The 20,318-nt window shown below is 42.8% G+C and overlaps 1 protein-coding gene and 1 long non-coding RNA gene across 10 annotated transcripts in view; one reads left to right on the top strand and one right to left on the bottom strand.

Moving 5' to 3' along the window:
• RBMS3 (RNA binding motif single stranded interacting protein 3) overlaps window positions 1–20,318 on the top strand; it is a gene marked incomplete at its 3' end in the record, with an annotated part of 1,264,947 nt that overhangs the window by 599,390 nt on the left and 645,239 nt on the right. For 3 of the 9 annotated variants that reach the window (XM_080673192.1, XM_080673190.1, XM_080673194.1), the window contains exon 1: window positions 15,642–16,372. The exons of 3 other annotated variants lie outside the window; for them this stretch is intronic. In XM_080673192.1, coding sequence (XP_080529318.1) covers window positions 16,298–16,372 — 75 coding nt within the window. In that variant the 5' untranslated portion in view covers window positions 15,642–16,297. Of the gene's footprint in view, window positions 1–15,641; window positions 16,373–20,318 lie in introns of those variants that run through there. 3 more of the 9 variants (XM_080673191.1, XM_080673195.1, XM_080673193.1) reach the window with 2 other exon arrangements.
• On the bottom strand, window positions 2,060–15,557 carry LOC308250493. The gene is made up of 4 exons (XR_013960847.1): window positions 15,333–15,557; window positions 8,316–8,420; window positions 4,656–4,765; window positions 2,060–3,025 (listed from the first exon to the last, which is right to left on the bottom strand). It is a non-coding gene; the product is annotated as an uncharacterized lncRNA (long non-coding RNA).

Raw genomic sequence — 20,318 nt, forward strand, 5'->3', positions numbered from 1 at the left:
CAATTACCCAAACTGAAATTAGGCCAGGGGCATATCAGGAGGCCCTTCCCATCTGCCGGGGAAAAGGATCACCAGATATTTAACAAGGGCAAGTGGTCAGGATCTTCATTGTAGGAGTCATTTCAAAGGCAGGCACTTCAAAAAAAATACTAAAGGAAAGCCATACCTGATATAAAAATCACATCCCTTCAGTGGAGAATAAATCACATTAAAGCCTTGAGAAGCTCAGTCCTTTCCTGTGTTGGGAGGAAATAAATGTTTATGGATGGGGAGCGTAAATATTTCTACATCAGCTCCTCTTAGCAAGGATAATGTACAATATTATAATGGGCCATTGGTTATCTGGGAATTGGCAAAAAGTTATTTCCCAAATCAAACATACTGAATTCCGTACACTTACCCTGGTCATATTAGATAAAGCCTTTCATTACAAGCTTGTGGAACAAAACTGTGTGGTTCTTCTAGGGGCTTTGACACAGGTGTTTCCTTACTAAGAAACTGAACTAATTTTTAGAGTTTGCAGCAGAAATAAATAAGCAACTGTGTAACAATTGCACGTGGAACCCACAGGTCCATTTGAGCACAGTGATCCCCTGCTGGAGTCCCCTGTCGTTGTGCACCGCTCTCCTAGGGGGAATAGAAGAGTCTTAGTCTCCAGGCCACTATGAGCCTCAACATTGGCACAAGCTCTCCACACCCCTAGTCAGAGAGAGACGAAGAGTAAGGTATGTCTTACCAGACTGCAGTTTGACGGGAGTCCAGCAGACTGACACACAGACTGACTTCCCTCTGTATCTGCCCCCTTTTCCTAAAAAGATATTTTTTATTGATTTATTTGCCCCATTTTTCTAAAAAAAAATGTATATATATATATATATATATATATATATATATATATATACACACACACACACACACACACATATATATATTGATTTCAGAGCGGAAGGGAGAGGGAGAGATAGAAACATCAATAATGGGAATCATTGGTAGGTGACCTCCTGGTTCATAGGTTGATGCTCAACCGCTGAGCCACTGCGGCTGGGCATTTGCCCCTTTTTATGGACTGAGAACTCAGCATTTGCAGCCTAAAGGAGGAATGACAAGAAGCATCTCCAATCCAGATGTCTCCTTTTCCAACGGCTGCTTCATGGAGATACACTGACGTCCCTTCCTGCCACTCCCCACAGCAGGTACCAGGAAGGCTTCTGGGTGCCCTCCTGCAAGGGGCTGTTTAATGTCACGGTGCCAATCCTGAAAAGCTCCCACTTCCCTTTCCCACTGGGTGTAGAAAGAAAGGAAAAGAGGTGAGCTGGTGAGGAGTCTTATTCAGCATTAAAACAAAACATGTCCTTTGTTGGGATGGTTCACTTTTAACGCTCTTTGCTTGCCAAGGCAGCATTCTGGGGACCCTGAGAGCCTGGCTATGGCCGGAGAGGGTGAGCCACGGTTAACTGTCACATGTAATGTAGCTGTCCACTGGGGAAGGGAAGAAGCCACAGGCTGGCCACCTACATACTGAATGACCACCTCTCTGCCCCCTCCCTGCCCTCCAACATAATTTACCTGTCTCTGTGGCAGATGCGATAGGAGATCAGGGGTCCCGAAGTCCCAGTGGCTTCACACTAGTTTCTCCACTCTGTAGTGCCAAACCATCCCAGAAAGTCCCCATGAGCTCAGCCTGACCATCCGCCCACCCTTGCCAGACATGGACACGGTTCTTAACTCTCGAGAAGTGTGAGCAGCACAGCCGGCGTGGCTCAGTGGTTGAGCGTCGACCTATGAACCATGAGATCACGGTTCGATTGCTGGTCAGGACACATGCGTGGGTTATGGGCTCGGTCCCCAGTAGGGGACATGCAGGAAGCAGATGATCAATGATTCTCTCTCATCATTGATGTTTCTATCTTTCTCTCCCATCCCTCTCTGCAATCAATAAAAACATATTAAAAAATAAGTGTGAGCATTTGATTGCACTCACTAAATTCTGAGCTAAATTCTGACCATTTTGTTTTTCCTAAGTGGCCAGAACAGATTTCTCCTTCTTTTTTTCTTTATTAATCATTTGTAAGACACAGTTTCTCTCTCAGAGAGGACAACAGAAACATATTAGTTAACGTTGATCTGGATCTCTGCTAACGTTAAGAATTTGGCATTATTATTGAGAGGTCTGGCCTGTCCTCATTGCCTCTTCCTTTTACTAGCCCTCTATAGCAAGCTGCCCTCTGTACATTTTATGTGAAAGCTGGCAGAGCAGGGAATGAAATGAGCACTAAGTTTTATTTCCTCCTAAATAATTATCCTCAAGGTGGGTAAACTTTTGGTCATTAAATTGCTAAAAACGAAGATTCTCTACTGCAAGAACAAATCTCCAAGTGACAATTATTTGTCTGTGATCTTAGCATTTATGAGTCTCAGTAAACAGTCAGGGCATTTATGTCCCACCCATTACCTTCGGTCATAAACTTCCTTAAAGAAAAAGGCATAATTATGTTTCCTGACTGCATAATGAGCGTAAACATTCGGCTTACTGACAGCCCCCGGGATGGTGCAGCTAGACTGCCAGGAATTGAACTGTTTCTGAGGCATCGGCAAAAGCGGCAGGCTCACTGGATGGCCGTGATTTAGTGCCATTCAAGGAGATGTCATCTCTGGAAGGCAAATTATTATTTGTGGGGCTATTTTTGGAGTTGGGGCCTCCCAGTCCGCAGATGCTGGGAATGGCTGGAAGTCCCATAGAGCCCCTGGCTGAAGAATGTTAACCTTGTTCTGCTGGAGTGAGCCTCCCCTGTCCAGGCAGGGGTACAGCCCCAGTCTTTCTGTAGCTTATAAGATAAGAGTCTCACCCGGCTGGTGTGGCTCAGTGGTTGAGCATCGGCCTATAAACCAGGAGGTCATGGTTCCAGTCCAGGTCAGGGCATATTTCCTGGATTGCGGGCTCCATCCCCTGTGGGCGGTGTGCAGGAGGCAGGCAATCAATGATTCTCTCTCCTCATTGATGTTTCTATTTCTCTCTTCTTTTTCACTGAAATCAATAAAAAATACATATTTTTAAAAAGATACAGTCTCATTTAGTTCAACAAGTGCATCCTGGCATTGCAAAGTGTTGGAGTCAGAAATGGACCTTCAATTGACCTAACTGCAACCCACATTTGCACATGAGATAACAGGCTCCCGCTGTGAAGTGGATCTTGCCAGGGTCAGTCTCTCTCAGGCAAGAAGTCCCCCTCCCCCCCACACCTCCTGGCTTGGGGTTTGGTGCTATTAATAACTTCCCAGGGGTCAGCAAGGTGGCCCAGAGAGGGTCAGGAATACACACGGAAAAGAGGAAGAGTTAGGAAAACAAGAAAGGGAAACTTCAGAGAATGAAGTTTTTCCTTTGGAGTGCATGTTGGTTCCATTCTTCTTTACACTGCAGTCAGAAAACACATCAAGGTGACTTACCACCAGCAGTGTGTAAATGAAAATGAAAAGAAATGAGATAATTGTATATTTTCTGGATCAAGACTTTTCAAACTGTCACAAAGGACTGTTTTTTGTTCTTTTCCAACCGAACCTACCTAATATTTTTTTTTTGCAAAACACAATAGAAATCACTAGAAAAGTGAAATGCAAAATAAAAACAAAAGTAAAACAACAACAACAACAAAAATACCCAAATCACAGATTTTTTTAAAATACAAGTCCAAACTTTTATTATTTAGACACAAGAGAAATACCATTCTTCTGACAAGTTACGGGGAAGTTGCTGATCGCTTAACCTAGATCCCTGCACGTGCTGGTGCATGTGAGAGTCTGCTGGCAGCACTGGCCCCGGGAACACACTTTGGGTAGCCCTGCGCTTGGTCTCCCTTCCTCTTATGTTTTGCACAGTCGCCTGGTTCTCTAAATTGGACTTTTCTGATCACAGGGATGGGGATGGGGCATTTGTCATTCTTCACAGGCACTTTATTGTGGTGAATTACAGTTTTAGGAAAACAGTTTGTTTCCCCTCATGCTAAAAACAAACAAACAAAAACAAGTTTACAATGACAATGAAAACAGCTCCTGGAACACTGTATGGATTCGTATAGAGAACATGACTGTGGCTGACCTCTCTGAAGGGAGACTTCCTTTGGGGACTTTTGGGTTCCCCTGATTTGCACATAAAGAGGTTTAAAAATATTAAGCGTGGCTAGTTGTCATTTCATTTGAATTCTACCCGTTCTCGTGTCCTCTGCGAGGCCTGTGAAGTGTTTCGGTGCATCAATTAGGACCAGACTGGCCAGATTTAGGAAATAAACACACAGGACACCCAGCTAAATTGGAATCTCACACAGGCAATAAATCCTTTCTATCACTATGGCCCCAATAGTTCCTGAGTCATGCCATACGCAATACTTGGGACACACTTATATGAAAATGTGTCTGAACTTCAGATTTCACCGGAGGTCTTATCTTTTATCTGGCAATTCCATTTAGTAGTAGCTTTCAGACTGGACTTGTTCATGTCTGGATTTTTCTAGGGAAAAGAATCAGTTCAGCCGATCAAATCTGGTCCTATCGATCCAACTTGCTTAGCTATTGACAGCAGGAAGCAGGAAGCTGGACGGTCAATACAAAGTGATAATATTCCTTTAGAAAAATGTTTTCCCTGGGACAGAGCAGCCACTCACCTTTTCCTCCTTTGAGACTTTCAGTTAGTGTTTTCCAAAGCTCTGGTTCAATGGTGGCACAAGGCATGGCAGAAGGTGAGCTGGTGAGAAGGGCCATTCGAATTTAACAGCTACATTGGGGACAAAATTGGCTCAGTGGATGACAAATAGTGGAACTCCTTGCATAGAAATATACAGGGAGACATAAAGATAGACAAAAATAAAGTCCCTATTCCTACAACATATTGTAAACAAGCTGGTAGGGATGCATCTATATTATTTTACAAAACTTTATGAGAAACTCAGAAGCACAACAGCAGAATTAGTTTATGTTCAAAAACGGAAGTCTTGGATACTTATGCAGGCTTTTTTTTAATCCTTTCAAAGATATGTCACTGATAGCTGTTATTCTTTCATTCAATGAGAATGTTTGTTTTTGGGTCTTACATAAGAGTTTTGACATTTTTTGATGTAGAATTAATGCTCCTAGATTTTAAAGAAAGATTTACACTTTTCTTAAATTGATGTCTGATCCAGGTAAGAAGGAAATGGCTACTTAAAATACACTGCAGTTTATTTTGATACTGTCACCTCTGGTTGTTTAAACATTTCTTGTCAGCTAATAATAAAAAACACACCTAGAAATATACTTATTAAAATGTATTTTGAAATAATATTTATTTAAAATAATAAAATATATACTCATTTTGGGACAAATTGGAAAATGTCAGTATTTATCAAAAAGAGAAGTAAGCCCTGGGCAATGTGGCTCAGTGGCTAGAGCACCGGCCCATGCAACTAAGGGTCTCTGGTTTGATTCTGGGTCAAGGGCATGTAACTGGGTTGCAGGTTTGATCCCAGCTCTGGTCATGTGTAGGAGGCAACCAATCGATGTGTAGGAGGCAACCAATCAATGTTTCTCTCTCCCCCTCCCACCTCTGCTTCCTCCCTTCCTTCCACTATCTCTCTAAAAAAAAAAAAAAAAAAGCAATGGCAAAAATATCCTCAGGTGATCATTAAAAAAAAGACAGAGAAGTAAAATTGCTAATAACCCCATCACAGAGAAAAGGTCCCACTATTGTTCTATTCTCTTGTGTGTGTTTATATTTCATTGTTGAGAGCATATATAATGTTGCGTTCTCATTTTTTCCATTAGCTATTCAACTTAAGCATTTGCCGAATTGTGAAAATGTTTCTAAGTATCATCTCAATGGTTGAATCGTATTTTATACTGAGTTTATTTAATGAACTTGAGTTGGACATTCAGGTTTTTCTAATTTCCTATTCTTAAACTTCTAATGATGATCTGTTTTAGATTCACAGAACTAATATTACTGGGTTACAAGGACAAAGACTTTTAAGGCGATATATTTTGTTAAGCTGTATTAAAAAGCATTATAGACATGTATTAGGAATGTATGAGTTCCCATTTCACTGAACTTCATTGCTACCATATTCCCTTTATTTTATTAACCTGATGTGTTAGAGTTCTCCAGGGAACTGCAATGAGTACGGTGTGTGTGTGTGTGTGTGTGTGTGTGTGTGTGTGTGTGTGTGTGTACACAGAGAGATTTATTTAAGGAATTGGCACATGTGATTGTTGGGCTATCAAATCCAAAAATGCCGGTTATTGTTGGCAGGCTGGAGGCTTAGGAAAGAGTTGATATTGAGTCCTGAGTCCAAAGGCATTCTGGTGACAGCACTTCTTTCTTCTTGAAAGATCTCAGTCTTTGTTCTTAAACCCTCCCACTGTTTAAAAAAGGCCCACCCACATTACAGAGAACAATCTTCTTTACTCAAAGTCTACTGATTTTTAAATGTTAATGACACCTAAAAAAAAATACCTTACAACAATGTCTAGGATAGTGTTTGATTAAACAACTGGGCACCACAGCCCAGCCACGTTGACACATACAGTTCACCATCAGGCCTGTGGTACAAATAGAATGTATGCTATTTGATGGAAGGCCGTGCCTGCTCTTTCTTCCCAGTTGTCTGTTTGTTCAACACCATCTGTTTCTATGAAGACACACTGACTTATTTAAGACTTTTATGTAGACTGTAAGTTTTCTGTTTTAAACACAAAGATTATCTCATCCAATTTTGGTATAAGGCATTTATAATCTCTATCAAATGATGCTTAAGAACAAGCCTGGGGTTGGGCTTTATACAGACACTAGAGGCCTGGTGCACGAATTTGTGTACCAGTGGGGTCCCTTGGCCTGGCCTATGGGATAGGGCCGAAATCGGCTCTCTGACATACCCCGAGGGGTTCCGGATTGTGAGAGGGTACAGGCCATGCTCGAGGGACCCCTCTGGTGCACAATTGGGGCCCGGGAGGGGTGCGGGAGGTTGGCCAGCTGGGGAGGGAACATGGGAGGGCTCCAGGTTATGTCTGGCCCATCTTGCTCAGTCCTGATCAGCCGGACCCCAGCAGCAAGCTAACCTACTGGTTGGAGCGTCTGCCCCCTGTTGGTCAGTGCACATCATAGCAACTGGTTGACTGGTCAACTGTCTGCCCTCTGGTGGTCAGTGCATGTCATAACAAGCAGTTGAGTGGCCTTAGCATATCATTAGCATATTATGCTTTGATTGGTTGAATGGCCAACTGGTCAACTGGACACTTAGCATATTAGGCTTTTATTAGCTAGGATAAGTCACAAATAGCCCTCTACCATGTTATAATTTGGTGTGAACTTGAATGGGATAGTTAAACCCCATCCCTCTCAATTTTCTCAACAGTAAAGTCTGAAATATCATACCACTTTTCAGGTGTTTGTGCGTTTTAACTGAGGAAGCATTTATAAACTTCTTGTATAGTGTTTAGTATGTAATAGGCCATCTGTGTTTTAGTTCTTTGCCTCCTTCACCTTTTTTTTTTTTAATTAGTCTACACCACACCCCAGTGCTCACTCCCAATAGTCTGTGCAGAAAAACATTTCCCTCCTTTAGACACTCAGTACTGTAGCAGGTATCCCAGAAAACTTAACAGTTTTTGCTTTTTGAGTACATGTCTCATTTCCCCTTCCATTATTCAGAAAGTATCATACATGAATGACTGATAGATAAATGAGATGATTTTTGGTGAACATTTATTCATTCACTTAACAAGCATTTTTTTAATTGTGTATTACATCCCAAGGACTATTCTAGGTGCTGGAGATAGGACAGTGACATTATAGATTAACTAGAGGCCTGGTGCACGACATTAGTACACTTGAGGTGGGGGAGGGTCCCTCAGCCTGGCCTGTGCCCTTTTGCAGTCTAAGAGCCCTTGGGAAATGTCTGACTGATGGCTTAGGTTCCCCAAGAGCCTAAGCTACCACCGCTGCGCTCGCCAACTGTCAGCCAGCTTCTGGCTGAGCAGCATTCCCCCTGTGGGAGTGCACTGACCACCAACGGGCAGCTCCTGCATTGAGCGCCTGCCCCCTGGTGGTCAGTGTGCATCATAGCAACTGGTCGTTCCGCTGTTCGATCAATTTGCATATTACCCTTTTATTATATAGGATAGAATTCCCTGCCCTTTGGACCTCAGGTATTAGTGGGGAGACACTCAAACAAGGAAATCAACAATTATAGACTCAAACTACAAGTACTATCATATTAGGTAGGGTCAACTAGGTGATGCTGTGGTTGTGACCAAATCTCAATAGCATAATACAATAAAGGTTCATTTCTCACTCAGTACATCAATGGCTGGTCCAGGTGACTATTTAAGGAAGTTGTGCTCAGCCTTCCAAGATGTTTCCTCTATATAAGCAGGTGCTTTCATCAGAGACGAGTGGGCTGGAGAATTAAATAACAACAGTTAAAAGCTTTTACACATGTTACTTCTGCTTCATATTTCATTGACTATAGTAAATCATGTGCTCATGCCTACGTTCACTGAAGTGGAGAAGTGTGTCCTGGTAATCCCAGTGGTGAAGGAGAACTAGAGGTGCCTACCAAGTATTAAGTGCTACAAAAAAAGTGTGTATAGAAAGTGAGAGGGCCATAGCTGATTTTGCTCAGTGAGTAGAGCCTCAGCCCACAGACCAAAGGGTTGTGTGTTTGATTCCTGGTCAAGGGCATGTACCTCCGTTACAGCCTCAATTCCAGCTCTGGTTAGATCCCGGATCAGGTCACATGCAGGAGGCAAGCAATCAATGTGCCGTTCTCACATTGATGTTTCTCTCTCAGCCTCTGCCTCTCTCTCTCTCTCTCTCTCTCTCTCTCTCTCTCTCTCTCTCTCTCTCTCTCTCTCTCTCTCTCTCCCTCTCCCTCTCCCTCTCCCTCTCCCTCCTCCCTTCCACCTCCCTTCGTTCTCCTTCCTCCCATCCTTCACTCTTTCTAAAAATTTATGGAAAAATATTGTTGGGTGAGGAATAAAAAAAAAAAAAGAAAGGCTATTATGTATATTTTGCAAATATAATAGAAACAAAATAAACCTGAGCTTTTATGTACATTATTGCTTAGAATTATAATAAAGTATGCATTTCAAAAAAAAACATGGAGTCAACTTAAAGAAAGTTTTTAATAATGCTTGCTATAAATAGGTACCCAGATATGAGAAAACACATTAAGGTCATTTATGAATGGTTGATGTTTGATAGATATGGAGTTACTAAGTCTACTTGAGGACAGGGTAAACATATCTATATAGGTATCCTTGAGTATTTAGGCACATAGTAGGTGCTCAATAAAACTTTGTTGCAATTAATAATGATTATTGCTTTAAATTATTCTTGCTTTGCCCTGGCTGGATGGCTCAGTTGGTTGGAGTATCATCCCTTGCATCAAAAGGTTTCAGCTTCAATTTTCGGTCAGGGCACATACCTATGTTTCCGGTTCCATCCCAGATTGTGGTGTGTATAGGAGGCAACTGGTTGATGTTTCTCTTTCATATCGATAGGTTTCTCTCTCTCTCTTTCCCTGTCTCTCCCTCTCTTCGTATCTCTAAAAAATCAATAAAAACATATAATTGGGTGCAAATTAAAAAATATATTATGCCCAAGCCAGTCTGGCTCAATGGATAGAGTGTTAGCCCTTGGACTGAAGGGTCCTGGGTTCGATTCTGGTTAAATGCATGTACCTCAGTTGCAGGCTCAATCCCTGGCCCTGGTCAGACACTTGTAGGTGGCAACCACTTGATGTGTCTCTCTCACATCGATGTTTTTCTTACTCTGTCTCTCCCCCTCCCTCCCACTCTCTCTAAAAATCAATGGAAAAATATCTTTGGGTGAGGATTAACAACAACAACAATAAAAAAAGTATATATCTTTATTATTTATTGACTTTATACTTGATTAATGCTCTAGTCCAATACAATTTTATCCTGAGGCTTGAAATTTTCTTCCAAGGCCAATATTTATTGGTTTTACTTACATTAATATTTTTTCTATTAAATTATAATTTAAAGTTTAACCACACATAGTTGAATCACTTAGTCTCTTTTTCCTAATTTGTCTTGAGTATTTTCTTAAGCCATTGGAGAAAACAAAGTTATAACATTATTTAATGTTGGAATTTGCAATCTACCATCTTGTCTTTTTTTTTTTTATAATCAACTCTTATGTTTACTACTCCTTTGGAAATTACTGTAATGAAAAGGAATCCACAGATTTAAATATAGAAAGTAGAAAATGCCAAATAAAAAAATTATTCAAGGTCATGAATGTCTTCTTTTTTTCAAATATATTTTTATTGATTTCAGAGAGGAAGAGAAAGGGAGAGATAGAAACATCAATGATGAAAGAGAATCATTGATCAGCTGCCTCCTGCACGCCCCCTACTGGGGATCGAGCCTGCAACCCCAGCATGTGCCCTGACCAGGAATATGAACTATGACCTCCTGGTTCACAGGTGGATGCTCAATCACTGAACCATGCTGGCCAGGCATAAATGTCTTCTTAAAGATAAAATAATATACGTGCTTTCAAAGACAGTACAGTTATGTTCTTTTTTTCTATCTCCACTGTTCTTTTCCTTTGCTTTTGACTAAGTCTTTGGAATTTAAAAAATAAACCTCCCAAGAGAGGACTCAGTTTTTCTTTAGGTGGATAGGTCAAGGACAAATGAGAAGAGAGTCTCCATCTCTACCCTATTGACCCTCATTTCAGTACCATCACTTCTCCACTCTGATGGTGTGTCTGAGGCATCGCCTCATTCCTGTTTGCCAAGAACTTGTCTAAAAAAAGGACCTCTCCATTCTGTGCTGTGAGTCACATGGTCTCTGTAAGAGTCCATGCCCTTCGCTGCAGTTTGCTGCTCTTGAATTTGTACAAAATTTGGTGGTTAGTTGGCAAATGGGACACAGCTGACTTCTGATTTAGAGAGTGTCTGAAACGAGTTATCTCTTACCTTACCTTGATCATTTAAATGGAAAGCAGTACTGTTCCAACAGAGCAGACATGATATGAAAACTATTTCTTTTTTTTAAATTTTTATTATATACTAGTATTTTTTTATTGATTTCAGAGAGGAAGGGAGAGGGAGAGATAGATAGAAACATCAATGATGAGAGAGAATCATTGATTGGCTGCCTCCTGCACACCCCACACTGGGGATCAAGCCTGCAACCCAGGCATGTGCCCTGGGCTGGAATTGAACCCAGGACCCTTCAATCTGCAGGCCAATGCTCCATCCACTGAGCCAAACCAGCTAGGGCTGAAAACTATTTCTGACATGAGTATCTTTCCTCCCAAACTGGCAAGGCTACTGGAATCTCTGAGGGGGAAAGTTAAAAAAAACAACAAACACATGGGTTTTACAATTCTCACAAATGGTAAACCACCTTTCTATTATTTAAGACAAGCTTTAAATGTTCAATGAATTGTTTTGGCTAATGACAATTGATGCAAAGAATATAACAATAATCTAAAAGACCAGAATTGCCTTTTGTGGCAATTTGGGTAGAAATTGCTGATACCATCAATGCACATAACTGGGCTGTAGCTTGGGCTGAGGAGTTATTTTACCTTTTATTTGCAAACTACAGGCCCAGTGCACAAAATTCGTGCACGGGGGTGTGTGTCCCTCAGCCCAGCCTGCACCCTCTCCAATCTGGGACCCCTCAAGGGATGTCCGACTAAACGGGCAGTGAACCAGAGTGATGGAAAGTGAACCAGAGTGATGGAAACTCCTACTTCCCTGGTTTTCGTGATGCTTTCAGATCCTGCTCGCCTGCCTGCCTTCCTGATTGCCCCTAACCGCTTCTGCCTGCCAGCCTGATCACCCCCTAACCACTCCCCTGCCAGCCTGATTGATGCCTAACTGCTTCCCTGCCAGCCTGTTTGCCCCTAACTGCCCCCCCCCCCCCGCAGGCCTGGTCACCCCTAACTGCCCTCCCCTGCAGGCATGGTCCCCCCCAACTGCTCTCTCCTGCAGGCCTGATTGCCCCCAGCTGCCCTCCCTTGTAGGCCTGGTTCCTCCCAACTGCCCTCCCCTGCAGGCCTGATTGCCCCCAACTGCCCTCCCTTGTAGGCCTGGTTCCTCCCAACTGCCCTCCCCTGCTGGCCTGATTGTCCACAACTGCCCTCCCTTGCAGGCCTGGTCCCTCCTACTGCCCTCCCCTGCTGGCCATCTTGTGGCAGCCATCTTGTGTGTTGGAGTGATGGTCAATTTGCATATTACTCTTTTATTAGATAGGGTAGAGGCCTGGTGCACGTGTGGGGGCCAGATGGTTTGCCCTGAAGGGTGTCCCGGATCAGGGTGGGGGTTCCCTTGGGGTGTGGGGTGGCCTGGGCGAGGGGCCTATGGTGGTTTACAGGCCGGCCACGCCCCCCGGCAACCCAAGCAGAGGCCCTGGTATCTGGGATTTATTTATCTTCTATAATTGAAACTTCGTAGCCTTGAGTGGAGGCCTGTGCCTGCCAGGGTGTGCGGAAGTCTTGGCTTCCTCCATCGCCAGGGGCAACTCAAGCCTCCTGCTCTCTCCATGGTCGCAGCCATTTTGGTTGGGTTAATTTGCATACTTGCTCCTGATTGGCTGGTGGGCATGTCTTGTGGGTGTAGTGGAGTGATGGCTAATTTGCGTATCATTCTTTTATTAGATAGGATAAGACAGTATTCTTTTCCCCTCAAGGAGTACCTAGATCACTTATTAATAAAAGAATACTGATATCATTTGCCCATGGCGGTGAAATTGGCAGAGGCAGTCCTAGGATCCTGGTCATATGGGTCTTCGCATTTGGAGGAGCCTCAGTAGGTCTTTTAGGAGGACAGCATTCTGTAGTTGAAGATGTCTAGATCTAAAGCCAGAACACGTGGATAGAGTCCTGGCTGCAGACTATCAACTGTCAGGAATTGAGCTGTCCATACCAAGTTCTCACCAAGGCTTTTACAGCCTGGCTCCACGGTTCCTCTCCAGAATTATTTTTATAGTCTTTACTCTTCACTTGTTCCATTCCAGCGCCTGCACCATTTCTCACACATTCCAGAGACACGCTCTTGTTGCCAGGTTTTCTGTACTGCTGTTCCCTCTGCCCGGAATGCTCTTCCCCCAGACGCAAGCTGACTTTTTTTTTTTTTTTTAGCAGATCCAATATGTTCCGCAGTATTACAAATACTTCACATGTTTACTTGGTGAATTCTGATGGTAACTGTAGGATGTGGGCAGTGCCATTGGATGGATGGGAATAAATGGGGGCACAGTGATACATCAGAGGCAGGCCTGGAACGAAGGCAGTACAGGTGGGAGCCAAGGCTTTATTCTTACAATCTAACACCAGGGCATGCTTTATGCCTTTCCTTTAACCCCAGAGCTCCTCCTTGGAGAGCATTTCCGACTACCCTATTAAAGGAGGAATCCCTGGGACTCTTACTCAGCTGTATATGTTGTAGCAGCACTAAATGTCACCTGATCTTATAGTGCCTACTTACCTTGCTTATCTCTTTATCTCACCCCCTAGAATACACAGTCTATGAGGGAAAGGGCTTGTCCTGATCAGTGTATCACCACATCCCCTGCACCCAGAAATGGGCTGAAATGGACTGGAATAAGGATATGAGTGGTGTTAGAATGGTCATGTTTAAGTGTCTCATTCAGCAACCATTTACGGAGTGTCCGTTTTATGCCAGACACCACACTAGTTTTGGAAATATGAAAGTGAACCAGAGTGATGGGAACTCCTGCTTCCCTGGTTTTCGTGATGCTTTCAGAACACCTCAAAAGCAACATGCAATTAACAGGCAGTTACACGGGGTAAGCACAATATTAGGCCAAATACAAGGGGCAGTGGGGAAGCAAGGATTCAGTGAAAGCTACTGTGGGGGGCTGTTATCTATGCTGAGAGCTAAAGGGTGGGCTGAGGGGCAAGGGCCTTGGAAGTGGGTTTGGGAGAACAGGAGGCCTGAGAGAACACCTTCCGGTTCTAAAAACCGTTGAGCGGGACTCGGGTATAGAAGGTGAGGGGAAGAATTTACCTGGAGAAGGAAGCTGGAGTCAGGACTCTATTGCCCAAGCGAGGAGATGAATTTTTAAATCAATGGGATTTTTTTTTTACTCAGTATCTGATTCTCTGTACCACCTTCAGCCAGGTGAGGTGGCGATATTTCCATTTCCCAGATGGGACAACTGAGGCCCAGAATGACACATTTAAACATCCGCCGAGCTGGTTTCATTTCCTTCATGACAGGCCTCTCAGGGCTCCTACCCCCTTCTCTCCCACCCTCTCTCCTTCCTTCCTTCCTTCCTGCTGATTGTTGTTCTTGTCCAAAGTCAAACAAAACGATTTACTCGCCTCCCTTATCTTTCTCCAAGGAACATGCACGAAGTCACACCGCTTCCAGAAACCAGAGCCCTGAGCGGAAGCTGATGGCCTCAGGGATGGCGGGCCTTGAACATGGATGAACACAATATTGTGCATTGGCCCCGAGGTCTCTGGTCTTGACCAGCAAGCTGGATTTGTAACCAGGAACTTTCTCTCTGAAAAGGCGACGCAGGGCTGGGGAGTCCAGAGCCGACTTGAAAAAGTAGAGAGCGGCTCAGTATTGGCCTGCCCGGCGCTTTGGGCATGCGTGAGCACTCACAGCAAACACAGCTGGCGAGGCTAAAATTAGCCTCGCCAGACTTGAAAAGAGACCCTTTAAGGAAATATATTTTCTCAGAAACAATTTGTATTATAATGCAGCAGCTGATCGACATGTCAGAATATTACTTACTATTGGTGGGGGAAAACTCTGCCAAGTAATTATGATTTTCGTTCTTTTTCTGTGTGTGATATCAGTACAGCAATTAGAACATCCATGATCAAAATCGTCATAACGAGATAGACAATGAGAGGACCGGTGTGTTTATTTATAAAAGAAGTTCATAAACTCGACGGAACGTCTCTTTTGATATTTCCAAATGGGATGTGATGCTAAGAATGACTATTTCTGCTGTAAGTTGGTCACTGTGATGTGTGATGCGTGGCTTATTAACAGTAGAGTCCTGGTGTAGACTCCAAATTTCCTCCACACTTGGCATCCTCCATGTCCTCCAAGAAGTAAAATGTTAGTTTCTAAAATGTTAGTTTCTAAAATGTTAGATTCATCTGGCTTCAGGGTGTTCACGGGTTTTGAAAGCATCCGGAGACACACTTTTTTGCATTTTAACCAGCTAGGTTAGTCCCTCTTCCTGGATTTTTTTTTTTTTTCTTCCCCTTTCTCCCTCCTTCCTCCCTTGTCCTCGCCTCCCTCCCGAGGTCCGCACTGTTTTTGTTCAGCGGGGTGGCTTACCTTTAAACTTGGCACGAAAAGGAGAGAAGGCAGCTCTTCTGTGGAGTCGATGGAGGGAAGGATAGGAGACAATCCACCGCCCGCATCTGAGTCCCCCGGTTCAGTTCCAGCTGCAGCAGCTTCGCTGCACAAATCGCTTTGCTATTCGAGATAGCCAGCAGAGGGAATCGGAACTTTGCTTGCAGCAGGGGTTGAAGCAGCCTTTTTTTTTTTTTTTCTTGGAGGAAATACTGCAGCCTTCTGGACTGCATACGCCGCTCCCTGGAGAGGCTCTCTCGGTTCCACCCACCGGCTGGAAGGAGGGGAAGTGAATGAAAGGACAGGACAAGCCTGGATCACCATGTCACTCTGGGAGGGAGACAGCAGCAACTAAGCTGTGCAAGGGTTTTTTTTTTTTTTTTTTTTCCTTTTTTCTTTTCCCCTTTCTTTTTCTTTCTGTTCCCTCCCTGTTTTCTTTTTCTTCTTTCTTTTTCTTTCTTTCTTTCTCTTGATTTGCTTTTGCTTTAAGGTGGGGAAAGAGACAAACAGGAGACAGGAAGCTGATCTGCAAGGATTCGGAGTTATGCTGAAAGGACTTTGATTTTTTTTTTTTTTCTTTCCCCCTTTTACAAACGCTGGCAATTGACATCAATACAGACAGCCTGGTAGAGAACAAACTGCCTCATCCCAAGTGGACCCCGGCAGCTGGGAGAAGGCAGACAAGATCTGGGGAAGCTGTGTGTGGGGTTTGATTTTTCCCACCGATCCCCATCTCCTTTTTTTTTTTTTTTTTCTTCCTTCCCTTTGGTGTGTTTCTTTTTTATATTCTTGCTGTGTTGGAACTAGCGAGTGGTGGAAGACGAGGAATCTCCGAAGCCTCATCAGTCATCGGGACTGTCAGGAATAGTGGTTTAAGAGGAAGCTCGGCCTGGGGCACTATACCCTGTCATCCAGTTCCCTGCCTCGGAGATAAAGATTCCAGCTACATGGGCAAACGCCTGGATCAGCCACAAATGTACCCCCAGTACACTTACTACTATCCTCATTATCTCCAAACCAAGGTATGGCTCTGACCCATAGTCTGGCAATCAGTGTGCTATCCTTCTGCACTTGGATAGGAACCAGGCAGGCATGTGAATTATTATTTACCTACCCTCCCTCCCATCACCTCTTCCTGCTTCTTTGAAATTAGTAACATACCCCACGGAGTTAATCAGGCAGCGGAGACTATAGGAAGAGAGCAAGCCTGGAATCCTGGCTTTCTCTTTAAGGAGAGAGAATAGTTTCACGGGAGTTCTTTTGTTGTTATTTGGCAGCACAAACGTTCCTGGTATCTCTGTAAAGTCCTTTGCAGATGGGCAGGCTTGTTAGAAAGGAGATCCTAACGGTGATTATCAGGCAGGAGAATACAATTTCAGGGGCTTTTCTGGTGAGCTGTTCTTTGTTTGTGACTCTGAGAGGGTTTTTTCCCCACTGGATAGGACACGCCAGGGTGGGGGTAACTCAAACTTTTAATCGCTGAATGTAGAATAAAAGAAGGGTGTGGGAGGTAGATGGCAGTGAACTAAAGTCTCTCGGAGTTTGTTTGGGTGTATTTTTTTTTTATTTGCCTTACACGTTTTGTTTCCTATGGGGGGTGATCAGGATCCTACAGACTAAATTGTGGAGCTTTGCCAGAGATGTTCTTGACTTTTAGAAGCTCCGTTTGTCTGTGTTAGCTGCCATCAGAAGGCCTGGGGCTTGGGACAGGATGAAATGTAACTGATGGTAATTGGATGTGAATTGGTTAAATACTTCAGGCTTTATGTGTGTGCTCAAATGATCATTAGGGGGCCAGTGGGAAGCCCACGTAACTAAGCAGTGGGCAGTGCCAACCATGAACTTTCTCCTGCAGTTCACACATGAAGGACTCTCAGGTGTGATATCCCTGCTCCAATTTGTCAAATAGATTGGACTTGATGATGGGGGTGGGGGAGTTGGTTGCGTGCCCACCTAGAATGCATGGATTCTATTTCTTTAGCGATGATATTATTTTGTATCGCATTCGCCAGACTCCAAATCTTCTTCATAGATAAATATGCCAAGAGTGAACAAGGCGTGCCTGAGTGATCTGTGCTGTCACCAGGACTCCTTGATGCGATTAGGCTTTGGTAATTCGTGCTGTAGTTATCGCTCATTTATTCTGTCTCATCAAACAATGCCTATTTGTGAACCAGACCAGGCAGCAGACTTTCCATATTATATTAAAGATTGTTGCCTTTTTGCCTCTCTTTTTGCATCGCTCTAGGATTCGCCCTGCCCCTCCAAGGTCGACTCACGTTGCTTTTTGCCTTTGTGAGCATTTAGTTTGTGCTGCTGCTGCTGCTTAAAGAGACCAGCCCAGTGCCTTGAGTTTTAACTCTTTGGGGATTGGGAGGAGAATGCTGCCTGCCTTTCTTGAGGAAATGGCCAAGCAAAAAGACAAGTTAAAAGAAAAAAGGGGGAGGGGGAATTTGTAGTCATTTCTCATTCCCCGAAGAAACAAAAACAACAAACTCAAGGGGTTTGCATGAAAAATATCGGACATTCCATCCCTTTTACTCATTTGGCTAAATTTTTCCAAATGTTTCAAAATTCACACTCTTCTTTTGGGTCCTTGTTTTCTACTAGGAAGTGTATTCAGAAAAGAAAAAGTTTAGATCGAAATGAATGGAAGAGTTGCTTTTCTGCTTGGGATTTCTTTTAACCTATTAGTAGCAGGAAATAATGTCATGCGCATTATATGAAAGATACAGGATGCTCCATGAGCCACCCTGGTGGAAAGTGTGTGTGTGTGTGTGTGTGTGTGTGTGTGTGAGATTGGGGTAAAGGAGAAAGTGGAGTGGTGAGGGAAGAGAGGAGAGCTGTTTTGGGGTCCTATGTAGTTTAGTGTTATGTAGACAGGCGACATCTGGATCTTGTTACTTTCAAGCCAGTCAAAGCCATCAACTTCTGGAACATTTTTAAAGAAGTTAGATCCATTAGGCGACCTAAGCTGATATTGGGGTAATCAGATCAGGGTGGTAGGGAATATCAGATCAGCTACTTTGGCTATCACAGTAGTTCATATTGATTATTATGTGGTAAAATTTCGACATGTGCTGTGAAGTTGTCGAATATTGTTACGGAGGCTCTGAAATGACAGGCATTAATAACATCCCTGGAAGCTGAAGAAGTGAAAACGTGCCCTGTTTTGAAACTTGGACACACGAGGAATGGGAGGAAGGGTCAATGTGCAATTGCATTTTAAAAAGTGGAGATTTTTTCTGCCAGCGTGAATACTATATAAAAAAGTACTCTCATGCCCCAGGATAGCATGAAAACCACTGGGTTATTTCAGTATCACTTTTTGCCCTTTTCACACTTATATCTCAAAATATAACCTATAATAATTTTGAAGGACCTACATGCTGCTCTATTTATTTGTAAATCTAAGTGAAATTCACAAAATCCTCTGTGTTCTAGACTTGGCTTATAGTTCTAATCCTATTTTGAAATCATAGCTATTTAAAATGATACTTATATATGCAGAATACTTTAGGTTGATAGAATTAGAATTCTGTGGTTGACAACAAAGATTATACATACTCTGGTGATATCAGAACTTCAACTGTTTTCTAAGTTCTAAATTTCACTAATCCACAAAAGCTATTTGTGGACATTAGTTTTGGTGGAAAATCTTCATGGGATTTTAAAGAACTGAAATGCTTATTGTATTCATTCATAAAATGCAAAAATGCTGAACCTTCTCTTTTTTTACTTAAATATGTGTGTTAGATATAGTTGCTATTTTCTTGTGATGAAACAAAATGAAAATGGGATTTTTAAATAAATGAAAATGGTTCCCATTTCCTCAAATGTAATTAAGGTTTTTAAAAAATTGTGACATTTTCCTGCCTTCCCTGTTCCTACTTTCCATTACATTAAAACCAGCCTCTTAACTTTGTTGCTTAACTTTTTAAAAATGGAAATAAGATATTTATGCTTTTGCCCATTTGAATAATTTTCCAGGTGCTTAAAAAGTTTTATTAGAAAAATTTACGTGTAAGTTAAATAAAATGAAAACCCAGTGGCTGACTTGTAGCGATATTCTTAGCTTACTCTCCCGGACCTCACATTAAAAGTTGCCCTTTGCAAATTTTCTTTTTGATCAAATTCTTTCCTACCAAGAAGATCAAGTTTGGAAAAGAATATTGCTTTTGATTAAGGAGTAATGAAGAAATCTCGGTGACATGTCATAATATTTAAATAAGAGACATAACTGGATTAAAAAGCATGAGTTTCATCAAAAGAAATTTGCTATGGGGAATCCACCCAGAATCATCAGCAGACTTTAGAGAAAGGGGACCAAAAAAAATATGTTCATTAGCTAGGTGATAATTTTCATAATGATGTTTGATTGAGTTGTAACCTAATATATCTCAGGAATTTTGTCACAGCCCATTCAAAGCAACCGACCTGTTGCTGTTGCATTTTGAGATCCAGAGTGAATTTCCGTCTAAATTTGAGGTATTTTCTGTGTGTGGTGGTGAGGCAGGTGGTGTTCTTGGAAAAACAAAGTAGAAAAGCTAACAAGGGTAAAACATGGTCACAGCCTGGTACATTGATATTTTGCAGATGACAAATAGGTATTTCTCTCCTATGCATGTAATATTTGGAAAACTTCAGTCATCTTCACAAAACTTGAAGATTTGCATAAGCACACTCAGCAAAGCTGGTCTTTTTACCTTTTCTGCACCCTTACCAGTTCTGTCTCTTCCAATGCAGGACACCCTTTCTAATCCCATTGCTCTTACATTAGTCTACTGCCTTCCCATCTGCTTCCTGGGAAGATCTTGAAGCAGAGGTGCAGACGACGGTTTCTCTGGCGGGTGATGCTCAGATTGTGTTCAGAACCTGGTGTGAAGTTGGGGTCAGGTATAAGAAGTCATTCATCAGCTGCACACTGATTCCGGGCTGAGTTTCCAACCATCTGCAGCCTGGATTGCC

This window comes from Plecotus auritus, assembly GCF_963455305.1.
Source record: "Plecotus auritus genome assembly, chromosome: 6".
Lineage (NCBI taxonomy): Eukaryota > Metazoa > Chordata > Mammalia > Chiroptera > Vespertilionidae > Plecotus > Plecotus auritus.